Source organism: Scleropages formosus, chromosome 5 (genome assembly GCF_900964775.1).
Source record: "Scleropages formosus chromosome 5, fSclFor1.1, whole genome shotgun sequence".
NCBI lineage: Eukaryota > Metazoa > Chordata > Actinopteri > Osteoglossiformes > Osteoglossidae > Scleropages > Scleropages formosus.
In genome coordinates, this window is record NC_041810.1 from 24,199,636 (window position 1) to 24,211,222 (window position 11,587).

The 11,587-nt window shown below is 49.8% G+C and overlaps 1 protein-coding gene and 1 non-coding gene across 3 annotated transcripts; both read right to left on the minus strand.

Moving 5' to 3' along the window:
- Positions 1–1,941: 1,941 nt before the first annotated feature.
- On the minus strand, positions 1,942–10,452 carry ctr9 (CTR9 homolog, Paf1/RNA polymerase II complex component). Of its 2 annotated transcripts, XM_029252509.1 has the most exons (24): positions 10,339–10,452; positions 9,209–9,307; positions 8,808–9,047; positions 8,555–8,672; positions 8,353–8,442; positions 8,010–8,266; positions 7,655–7,762; positions 7,302–7,538; positions 7,083–7,172; positions 6,856–6,984; positions 6,493–6,676; positions 6,313–6,401; positions 6,027–6,212; positions 5,853–5,940; positions 5,558–5,706; positions 5,369–5,485; positions 4,148–4,293; positions 3,961–4,032; positions 3,749–3,884; positions 3,496–3,639; positions 3,253–3,410; positions 3,065–3,161; positions 2,866–2,978; positions 1,942–2,778 (listed from the first exon to the last, which is right to left on the minus strand). In XM_029252509.1, exons 1-24 carry the CDS (start codon positions 10,381–10,383, stop codon positions 2,391–2,393), a joined length of 3,480 nt encoding a protein of 1,159 aa, XP_029108342.1. In that variant the 5' UTR covers positions 10,384–10,452; the 3' UTR covers positions 1,942–2,390. The 2 variants fall into 2 exon arrangements, with proteins under 2 accessions (XP_029108342.1, XP_029108343.1); XM_029252510.1 differs by lacking the exon at positions 6,856–6,984.
- A 994-nt stretch (positions 10,453–11,446) lies between these two features.
- On the minus strand, positions 11,447–11,528 carry trnal-uag (transfer RNA leucine (anticodon UAG)). Its single transcript has one exon. It is a non-coding gene; the product is annotated as a tRNA-Leu (tRNA).
- Positions 11,529–11,587: the final 59 nt, after the last annotated feature.

The following is an 11,587-nucleotide window of genomic DNA, read 5'->3' on the forward strand; positions in this document are numbered from 1 at the left end:
CATGCTGTAAAACTGCAGTTTAAATGTAGGATTTCAAAGATAATTACAAGAGAAAAAAAAAAATGTTTTAGTAATAATGTTTCCATGATTGCAAGATGGAAATAAAGGCAAACTGAAGGTGGCTGTACAGCGACTAGAGCACGGTGTCGGTAAGAAATTACTCAGCTGCACAAACAGGTAGTAGTAAAGAAACATAGTAAAAAAGCATCAGGGAAATTAATAAATGCAAATGTGCGTGCAGTTACTGGTAAATATCTGATTCTGATTCACACAAAAAACTGTGTTGCTGACAAGAGCCTGCAGGGGGCGCCAGTGGGACTGCACCTCCTTGACCTGCGCCTGGAGCTCCTGGTTGAGGGACCTCAGGTTGCGCATGGTGAGCTCGCTCTGCGTCCGCATGACGATGCGCTCCACGTGGATCTCGTTGGAGAGGTATTTGTTCTCCTGCTTGAGGTCCTCGCATTCCTGCGGGAACACGAAGGAGAGCTCGCCTTAGCAGCCTCACCGCGGTGAACGACGTTCTATGACCTTGTGCGCCACTCGCTGGGACTCACCGTTGCGGTGAAACACTGCGTACGAACAATGAGGCGACAGCCCTGGTTCATATTTCGTTTACGAAGGTCATCAAAATAAGATGAAGACTTTTTAAGGACTCCGTGTATATAATACACCGCTGAGACGTTGTGTTGCAGGGCGCAAGAGCCGCAGGGGTCGAACCCGTCACCTGCTTTTGAGTTACAATCCCCCGCTTGCCATCACCCCTTCTTCGCTTCTGGGGCTTTCTGAAACACGTCTAACTGCAGCTGTGCGACGATGAGCAATGAAGATCGGCTGCTCTTACCTTCCTCTTCCTCACCAGCTCCCCCTGCAAGCGGCTAATCTGAAAGAAGGGGGCGCTGGGCGCAAGCGCGCTGATGGGCCGTACGGCTCTCACGGGTCTCCGGCACGGTCGCGGGACCCCCGGCACCTCGTCGGGGGCCTCCCTGCAGCGGGACGGACGACCGCCGGCCACGATGCTGCCGCTGCTCGGCGACAGCGGCTTCCAGGGCCCCGTGGGGGAGGAGCTGGTCTGGAGCTCAACGTGCGGCGCGTTCTTCTGCGACATGGCGCCATCAAAAGCCTCTAGAACTGTGGCACTGCACCGCGTGGCTCCCTGACTCGCTGGCAACGCCAATGAATTATTCACAGGTGAGAGTCGTCGAAATCCAACACCTCAGGTTGCCGGGAGAAACCTGAGGAGGACGGGGGTCGACCTGCACCCCTTTTAGTTCCTGCCCCGCAGAGCTTTGCTGCCAGTTTCGCTACACACACAGTTGTCAGGAGACGAGAGCGCACAGTGCTCTGCAATTTCAGTTTGTTTGGTCCCCCCCCCCAGCAGGCTGAGAATTACCCCTCATTCTGAGCCCAAACTCAATGAGTTGGCAGATTCACTTGGTTAACATGATACTGATGGGTTGAAGAATGAGCAACTGCATTTACCTCCAAAGTAATGTGCAACTGCAAGTACACTAGAGAGCATCAACAGCATCAGATGAGCTTTTGACAGACACAGGACTCTGGACACGTGTGCCTGACACCACCAGGTTGCTGGTTCACATCCCTGCAGTAGCTCCTACAGAAGTGACATTCAAACAGCAAATACACAGATGATCGTAGCAGATGGTGTTGCAGTCATTTATGGAGCCGTCAAGAAAGAAGTGGCTCTCAAAGAGATGGGTTCGAGACCCTTCTTCAGTGTGGGAGGAATTCATCAGCTGAGAGACACAGGTGAAGGACCATTTAGTTGATGTTTGTAGTTGTAACACACAAATACCCAGCTGTATAAATGGGTAAATGATTGTAAGGATGTAATAATTGTGACCTTAACATTGTAAGTCGCTTTTGAGAAAAGAGTCAGCTAAATGAATGTAAATGTAAATGCAGAAACATCCACACAATTTCTTGCCACAAATGCCAAACTCATTTTATTCTCTACACATAACTTAGGGCAGCCATGCCTACATCATACTGCGCAATAAAAAGTATCCTTCTGAAAACAACTTGGAAGCGCGCACGCACACGCGCGCGCACACACACACACACACACACACACACACACACACACACACACAAAAGGTCATACAAAAATGCACTTTGTGGCAATGAAGAGCTTTGTATACATAACAATGGCTCCTGCTCAGACGGCTCTGAAATAAAGGAGAAAGGGAAAACTGGTACAGGTGCAGAAACAGTCCGACTGGGGAGTCTGTCTTACTGGTGAACAAGAAACCACTGAGATATCACGGTGACGTCATCCTACTGCATCACCAACCTTTCAGATTATAAAAACAGGTATTCATTTGAAGAGAAGGAGGGGACGCTCTCTGGGAATGGTGTGAAGCGCCCAAACCTCAGTCACTGTCGTCGTCCGTCCCGTGGCGGGACCCCTCATTGTTGGAGTGCTCCACTTCCGAGTCATCTGAGCGCCGGGGAGAGCCCTCGTTCTCCGAGTCCGCAACAGGAGAGACGGGCCGCGAATCATCTTCCGAGCCCTCGGATCGGCTCTTCTTGCTCCCGTCGTCTGACTGTTCCGAGTCCGACTGCGGCCTCCTCCTCTTCACTGGCCGCTCGCTGCCTGATTCCTCCTCCTCCTCGTCGTCCTCCTCAGAGTTGGCCGAGTGCCGGGGACTACCGACATCGCTCCCGCGGTTCGGCCCCTCGTCCGACTCACTGTCCGAGGCAATGCGCTTCCTGGGCGCAGACTCGTCCTCTGAGCCGGAGCCGCTGTCCTTGGGGTTTCTGCCAAGCCAAGACACAGGTGTTCAGCAGTGAGGCCCCCTAAAAGCCCCCTGGGAACAGCCGAGGGGCTGACAGAAGACCTCTCACCTGTCTTCGGCAATCTTCAAGCCGTCCTCATCGGAGGATGAATCGGACGAGGAGATGATGGCCTTGGACTTGATCTTCCCTTTGAGAGACTGAGGCAAGCGCTCCGGTTTTGTCTGTTGCACCAGAGAAGCCAAACAGTTTACAGGAGAACACAGCAATGAAAGCAAGGCAGGAGTCACCAGGGACCAGCCCACCTTACCTTCTCAGTCCTCTTTCGTTCCCTGGGCTTCCGCTGTTTCTTGGGTCGTGAGCTTCCTGCCTCATCATCTGTGCCTTCGTCAGCTCCCTTTGAGGATCTGCAGAACAAAAAGATGCACAAAGAGCAGAAGGTCTAGGCTGTTGGCACAGACAAGTCGGTACAAAAACCACTTGGCCCTCTACTCTCACCTCCTCCTCTTCTTGCGCAACTTCTTCTCCTTATCCACCTCATCTCCTTCTTGGTCACTGCCACTGCCACCCTTTCTCCTCCTCCTCTTCTTTTTGATGGGCAGCTCCTCATCCGAGTCATCGTTGACAAACTCGTCAAATTCGCCTGCTTTCTTGCGCTGAGGGGAGACACACAACTATGTTGACCTCCACCGGCAGGAGTCCTGACTCTTTCGCTCTCTCTCGCCATCATCCTGCTCTCACCCTGCTGCCACCTCCAGCACCACTTTTCTTCTTCTCTTTGTTGGTCTCGGAGAAGGACAGGAGATTCTTGGTCTTCTCCACATACAAGGCCCTCTGCTCCAGGAGCTTCTTCTGCTCCTCAGCCTCCCTGTTGCGCTTCTCCTCCTGGTGTTGGAAGGTTGACAGAGCACAACAGTGAGCAGAACAACAAACATGCAAATGTGCCCGATAGCCAAAATCACATAGGGATTCCCACATGACTAAAGGCACCAACCTGCTCCTTCAGCATCTGCTGCCTAAGGAGGTCCCTCTCTTGCTCCTGCTTGGCGCGCAGCTCCTTCTCCTCTTCGTCCTGCTTGCGGGCACGGGCCACGTGATACTGCGCCTGGCTCAGCAGGTCCGAGCACTGCCTACAGTGAGCGTTACAAAGCTGAGCTCCTCCCCACGATGCAGAGCACCACACGGGAGAACATCCAAGAACCTTACCTGGCCTCAGTGGCAGCCATACCAAGATCGAACCTCATCTTGTCTCCAGCTTTGCTCAGATAGCTGAAGTACCTGCATTTTCAGGAGAAGAGCCAGTCAGACAGAGATGTCTGCAGTCAGAACAAAAGGCCAAGGGTCAGAGGTCAGGATGTCACAAGGGCACCTGGAACAGATCACATCCACGCACCTGTGTGCTAGCTCCAGCTCTTTGACGGCGCTCAGCACAGCCTTCAGGTTACTCTTCTCATCCTTCAGGACCAGTGTGGCCAGCCGCTGGAGAACCAGTGCCACGTTGAACATGAGCACTGTGTCACTGGGGGCCACGTGCCGGGCCTGCAGGGGACAGGGGGCTTATGAGTGCTGAGATTCGGACTGCAGAGACACAACTCAGCCACAGCTCTCCGAGCTAAAAGCACCTGAAGTTGGATGTTTCCTTTGGTCTCCATTAATCATTTAAGTACTACTTGTCTGAAGGCAATGTGAATCGTTCCCCCCCCATAGCAAGATGAGACTGGAAGGAAACAAAAACATTCTTCTACCACTGCTGCTTCTCAGCTTTTTGGCATGCTTTCCAGGAGAACCCAGACTGGCCATGTTGCTGTAGCATTTGGCGTTTGTGGATGCAGCAGAGATTTAACAACTGGATGCCCATCCTGGCATCAACCCTCACCATTTACACTGGCACCGTCTAACCAGTGGCTGATGCTACGGGCAATTTAATGTCACCATTTCACCTGAAAAACATGGCTCTGGACAGCGAGGGGAAACCAGAGAAGCCAGATGGAAGCCACGCGGACACAGGGAGAACATGCAAAGTCCACACAGACCGAGCAGGGATCAAGTGTAAATTCTCTTGCACCACACAGGCACTGAGAGACAGCAGCACTACTTGCTGCGCCAATCATAACAGTGGTATAGTTATGATTGTCCAAATACAAACATTTCCCAGTTTATTTACTTAAATATTTTCTATTTGTTTACCCTAGTAACAAAACGAGACCACATTAATCCAACTGTCTTCTACCCTGTTTATGGATCGTGTCTGATGTTCCTGAATGTTGTCGATCAATAACTGGATGAACGTTGCACGTGTATAAGGGGCAAATCTGTCAATTAGTGTGGAGACAATGTGTTTCTTTAGTCATGTAGCAATTTAATTTATTATAGCTATATTAAGTTCTGGAAAAAATAGGCAGCTGCAATAATTTTTCTAGGTGCATCTCCATTTTCTTTTAGACAAACAATCAGCGATTAAATCGAGAGGCATCCAAATGACTTTTTACTGTGACTTGAGTTACAAACAATACAGCATACCTTCAGAAATTGATTTTAATAAAAGTATTTTTATGCTATAAAAGTATATCTACCTTTACATTATAGAATTTTAATAAGCAGCTACCCATATTACCTTCAGCAGAGTCTGCTTGCACTCCTGCAGCTTCCCGCACTTGAAAAGAGCTCTGGCCAGGTAGAGGAGCACCTCCGTGTTCTGGTGTTTGAAGAACTTCTTCAGACAGTTCTCGTACTGCAGACGCAACACATGGGTCAGAGGACTGTCCCATTTCTGAACCCCCCATAAACTATCCGCGCCCCTCACCATCTGCACCGCGCTGATGTACTGCTTCTGTTCCACGTAGATGTGTGCCAGATTGAGCCACACGTCACTGATGTCCGCTGTGGCCTCTCTCACCTGGGCGAACACATCGCGGGCCTCGCGGAAGTAGCCCTTGTGGGCCAGAACAGCACCTGGGCAGAGCAGTGGCAACTAGTGACACGGGTTCAAAAAAAGGGGTGTGTTTCTTTTCACTGTCAAATAGATGCTACAGTATTTCTGAGAATGAAGTATAAAGCTCTTAACTCCCTATCACTCACTCTCACACACACTCACACACCTATGCCATTGGCAGCGTAGAGGTTCTTCGAATCATTTCGCAAAACCTGTTTGTAAATGGCCAGTGCTCGGTCCTGGTGTCGCTTTTCCTGAGGGAAAGAGAAGAAGTTCTTCAGCCCCATAGCGGTGAAGAGCCTAGCTGGGCTGGACCGACCCGCCTGGCAGAGCAGCACACCTTTTCTCGGTCTCTGGTGGGCTGATGCAGTGTCTGCAGCCACACATTGCCCAGTGCCAACATGGAGTAGGTGTCGTTCTGTGTGGACGGCTGCTTCAGGATACGCTCAAATTTCTTCTGCCCAGGACCCCACTCCTGTTTGGCCAGGTGGAGGTTCCCGATGAGGGACCAGGCGTCCGGGTGATCCTGCCAAGGGATCAGTGCATAACACACAGAAAGTGAACCGGGGTGAAGATACAGCAAAAATGAAGGAAGACCTGTTAATGGTTTACCTATCAGGCAATACCTGATTAATCTGTAGGGCTTCTTTGAACCAATCAGAAGCCTCATAGAAGTTGCCCTTGTCACGAGCCATGGCTCCTAGACGCAAGTAACCTATCAGGAGAGAGAAGCAGAGCCATCTGTGGACTCTGTGGTAACACAGGGCCACAGGGGAGTGTGTTCATGGAAACAGAATGATACACACAGTCTACATAGTTGGGATGCTCCCGCAGAATGTTCTTGTAGAGCTTCTCAGCCTGGTGAAACTCGCACATGGCCTCATAGAGTCTGGCCAGGTTGTAGGAGGTGGTGACTGAGATGGCGTTGTAGTAGTGCTCATCATGTTCCCCTTCAGCTTTGGCACGTTCCAGGGATGCCAGGAAGTATTTCTGCAAGAGCACAAGCAACAAACCTTAAAAAAAAAAAAAAAAAAAAAAAAAAAAAAAACCACTTGAAAGCACTCAACGAAAGTTCTTGGCCAAAAGCAAATTACAGATTACACCTCGCGGCTTCATCAAGCGCAGTGGTGCGCACACAATCTGGACCTTAGCCAAACCATGTTCGCTACCTTTGCTTCACCCAGGTTGCCTAATCTGAAGTGCAGAGCCCCCAAGTTGTTGAGGATCTCTGGGGGAACATCAGCCTGCACCTTCTCCTGAAGAATACGAGTGGCAGTACCGTATGCTGAGAGCGCCCCCTGCAGAAAACCAATGTGTCGGTGCGAGGCAAACGTCCAGCAGTCAAGGGTTGGTACAGGCATCTCCCATAAATTCTGGGTAAACTGCTCAAGCCTACCTGAATGTCAGTTTGTTCCAGGATCTGAGCCAACTCAATCCAGGCCTCCACATCATCAGGGTACTGCTCTGTTACCTTCTTGAGGTGTCCCTGTAGATAATGAACAGAGGTCAGGGGGTCTGACCATACCATGGACAAATGGTCATACCATCTGCTGACAGTTGAGTCCAATTACAAGTAAGTATTTCACATAGCAAGTCGCGTATTTTCATCTCAGACCTTAGCAATGTCCCTCTTCTCCTGATCATCTAAGGTGGCGTACAGGGAGCCGAGGATCTTCATGGTTTCGTAGTTGTTGGGGTAGGCCTTAAGGACCTTCTCAAAGCATTGCGCTGCATTCTCCTTGTCTCTGCGGTACACATACATCTGGCCCAAACCAAAGAATGGCAGCACAAAGGTGGAGGAGGCAAACTGGGTGGCCTGGTAGTAGTACTGGAAGGCTTGATCGTAGTCTTCCTAAAACAACACACCAAGAACCATGGCCAAAAGACCATGGGCAAAGGACTCTTCCACAACTCCACACCTGTGGATCACTTAGCAGGCAGGGTCACCAGAGTACACGGGGCTCAGACCTGCACGTGAAAGGAACGAGCCAGCTGGTAACAGCTCTCTGCTTGCATGGCCTCCACTTCTGTGTTGTGGAAAGCATGTAGAGCCAGATGCTGCACTTTGCTGTAGTCCTGAGACAAAAGAGAATGACACACCCAGTCTGGCAAGTGATCATCTCACACTTAAACTTTCATTTTACAAGTGGCCTGGAAAATAGGAGATATTTCCCAGAGGGAACTGGAGAAAAAAGTCAAAAACATCAAATAATTAATGGCATCATGGAAGTGCTTGATATTAATATGTGAAAATATGCTTAGGCATAGCCGAAAGCAGCCATTCCTCAGCAATGACCGGAGCACAAAAACCCCTCTCCCGCACCTTTTTGAAGAAGAAGTGATTGGCCAGGTGGTTCAACACCATGGGGTTGCTGGGGTCAATGGTGTAGGCCCTGGAGAGGAGCTGCACACCATTCTTGATGGAATCTGCCTCCTTATTGTTGAGCTCCAACACGGCGAGGCCCACTAGGGCTCCCACACAGGTGGAGTTGAGCTCAAGAGCACGACTGAAAGCCAGACGGGCCTTCTCTAACTTGTTGAGCTTCACAAAGCAGTGACCCATACCCAGACGCACCTCAGCTGAGAATCACATGAGGAGAAGTGTGTTAGCAGTGCCTGTGACTGACTGCACTCTACCAGGAAGTGAAAAAGGTAGAAGCACCTACCGGGACAGCCTGGATTTGTGCGAAGGGCCTTTTTATAGTAGGCCAAGGCCCCTCTGTAGTCCTTCTTGTTAAAAGAAATGCAAGCCTTACCTGTGAACAAATGAGCACTGCTAGTTTCATGTGCAAGTCCACAAGAATGCATTCTCAGCATCTTTTCACGTAAATGAACTCCAATTTACGTTTGAAAAATAACTTCACTTGCCAAGAAGTGCAGGAATGTTGTTGGTAGACTGGTTAAGGACAAAGTGAAACTGCGCATCAGCCTGGTCCATTTTATCCCCCTCAAGAAGACAGAAGCAGGCTCGACCCAGCAGGTGGTTCTGTTGGAATCAATTCCCTCCAATTAAGGCACTGAGATCTGCTCCAACTCCTGTCATGGACTGATGAACGGATGGATGGATGGATGGAATACAAAACCACAGAGAAATTATCTGCCTTCTTTTGGAGCTGCTCACCTGGTCATACATGATGATTTTGTCAGCCATGGTGTAGAGCAGGGTGGCCTGGGTGATGAGCTCCTTCTTGGCATCCTTGTTCTTCTCCTTGCGGGCCTGCTGCACATAGTAGGCTGCAAGAGTGTCCAAACAAGTCATCTGGTCCTTCTCATGATCCCTGTAGTCCAGGTTCCCGTCAATACGTGCCGCCTCCAGCAGCTTCACAAAGTCCTCCGTCTTCCCCTGCTTGTAGTACTCCAACTGAAAGGAGAGGAAACAAGCAGGTCAAATGTTGTGCACAATGGTGAGTAGGCTCTCCTGAGCTGAACACTATAGTGCCTGTGAGGGAGCAGCTCTATGTTCAGAGTCACCCCCCCTCCTCCCCATTGCTGCTGTCAAAATATGGCTCCACACAAACTCACCGCCAGGGCAATCCATATGTGTAGCTGTGTGTGCTCCTGCTTCAGGATGCTGATGACTTCATCACCTTCGGGAAGCTGGTCGAAGTCGAGTTCGATGACCTGCAGTAGAATGAGTGACGCTATCAGGAAACCACAGTCCTGGATGTTTACACCTTCATCTCATATTCGAATTTGAACTTTTGACCTTTGGGTTCAAAAGCAGCAGCTCTAACTACTACCCTACTGGCTGCCCAGGCTGTTGTATATTTGTACATGTATATTTAAACTGGACAGTTTTAACATCACACAGAGAAAAGGAGAAGGTTTCCCCCACAGACCTTCACACATCATTTCAGTAACTACATTACATTTATTCACATAGCTGATGCTTTTCTCCACAGTGACTTTCAATATTAATCTACTTACAACTATTCACCCATTTATACAGCTGGGAAATTTTTTTTACAGAAGCAATTTAGGGTAAGCATCTTACTCAAGCCGTACTACAGCCAGAGGTGGGAATCGAACCTGCGACCCCTGGCTCCAAAGCCAAGGCAGCTGCTCTAACCACTGCACGAGCAGCTGCCCAACTCTACATATAATAATCAGCTCGAGCAGCAAGATTCCTGCACACAACCCCCGACCCGAGCCCTTTTGAGACATATTATTAGTCAGTCTCTTTCATCACTGCGCCACCTGCTGGCCAAAACACGAGTTTAGTTTCCCAGAGGCTCCGAAAGTCCAGGTTCACATCATCTGTCTGGAACGTCAATCCTAGTGCTGGTGCGACGTTTTCTAACTTACTTAGTAACACAATACCTCCGGGCCAACTCAGTCAGTCAGTGTACACGAACACGGGAAATCAGCTGCCCTCCTTATGTGTGGGGAGAATGGGCAACACCCTGGAAGCCTCTTCCATTTAATTAAAATACACACTTTGCCTAAGTAGCACAACAAGTGCAGGACGCAGCGCCATTTATATTATTATGGGGTGTGTTAGCTTAGTTAGCCTAGCCTAGCCTAGCCTAGCCTAGCCCAACTAAAGCAGAAAATCGAACAACACACACAACAACAACCCACGTAAAGCGGCAAGCAACCAGGCAAAACCCGCTTCGTGGAGCATCCGAAGACCCCTCGGAGCTCGGCCTCACCTCGTCCGTGTCCCGAAGGGGGATTTCGATAGAACCCCGAGACATGTTGCTGCTTTGCCCGCTCCGTTCAGCGCTCTGAGCCCCGAAGCGCCACTTCCGCTCTGTACCAAGCACTGGCGCGTGACCCACCCGCCCCCAAAGAGAACTTCCGGGTCAGATCGGAGGGCGGGAGCGCGACCAGCGCAACAGCGACTCACGTGACGGCAACCTCAGCAGACGCGCGCTTACAGAATCAGAATCAGAATCAGAACGAGCTTTATTGCCAAGTATGTTCACACATACAAGGAATTTGTCTTGGTAACAGAAACTTCCACAGCACAGACAGAATGACAGTGACAAGACACAGATGAGAAGATAGAATATGTGAATAAGGGATAGAAAATATATAAAAATATAAAGTACCTAATATACAAAAATAGTCACTAGAGACAAATGCAAGGGAGTGTGAGTAAGAGATATGATGTGATAAATAGTTATAAATATAAATATAAATAGCTGTATTGCACTGGTTTATTCTCTGGGGGGGGATTTAGCTGTTCATGAGGCAGATGGCCTGAGGAAAGAAACTTTTCCTGTGCCTGGCTGTCCTGGTGCTCGGTGCCCTGTAGCGCCGGCCAGATGGCAAAAGTTCGAAGAGGAAGTGGCCTGGATGTGAGGGGTCTAGAATGATTTTGCCAGCCCTTTTACTGACTCTGGACAAGTGCAGTTCTTGGAGAGCTGGGGGGGATGTGCCGATGATTCTTCCAGCAGTCCGAACTATCCGCTGCAGTCTTCTGATGTCTGACTTCGTAGCTGAGCCGAACCAGACAGTTATAGAGGTGCAGAGGACGGACTCGATGACTGCGGAGTAGAATTGCATCAGTAGCTCCTGTGGCAGGTTGAACTTCCTTAGCTGGCAAAGGAAGTACAACCTCTGCTGGGCCTTCTTCACAATGGAGTCTATGTGGAACTCCCACTTCAGGTCCTGTGAGATGGTGGTGCCCAGGAACCTAAATGACTCCACTGTTGCCACAGTGCTGTTCATGATGGTGACTGAGGATAATGCTGAGGTGTTTCTCCTGAAGTCTACAATCATCTCCACTGTTTTGAGCATGAGAAAATACTTGGTTGGCAGCAGCGGGATTCGAACCCACGCCATCGAAATGACTGGAGCCTAAATCCAGCGCCTTAGACCACTCGGCCACACTACCATTCAGGTTAGGTAAACTTCTAGCAGTGTGACTTGTTTTATACAGTAGCTTAATTAAAA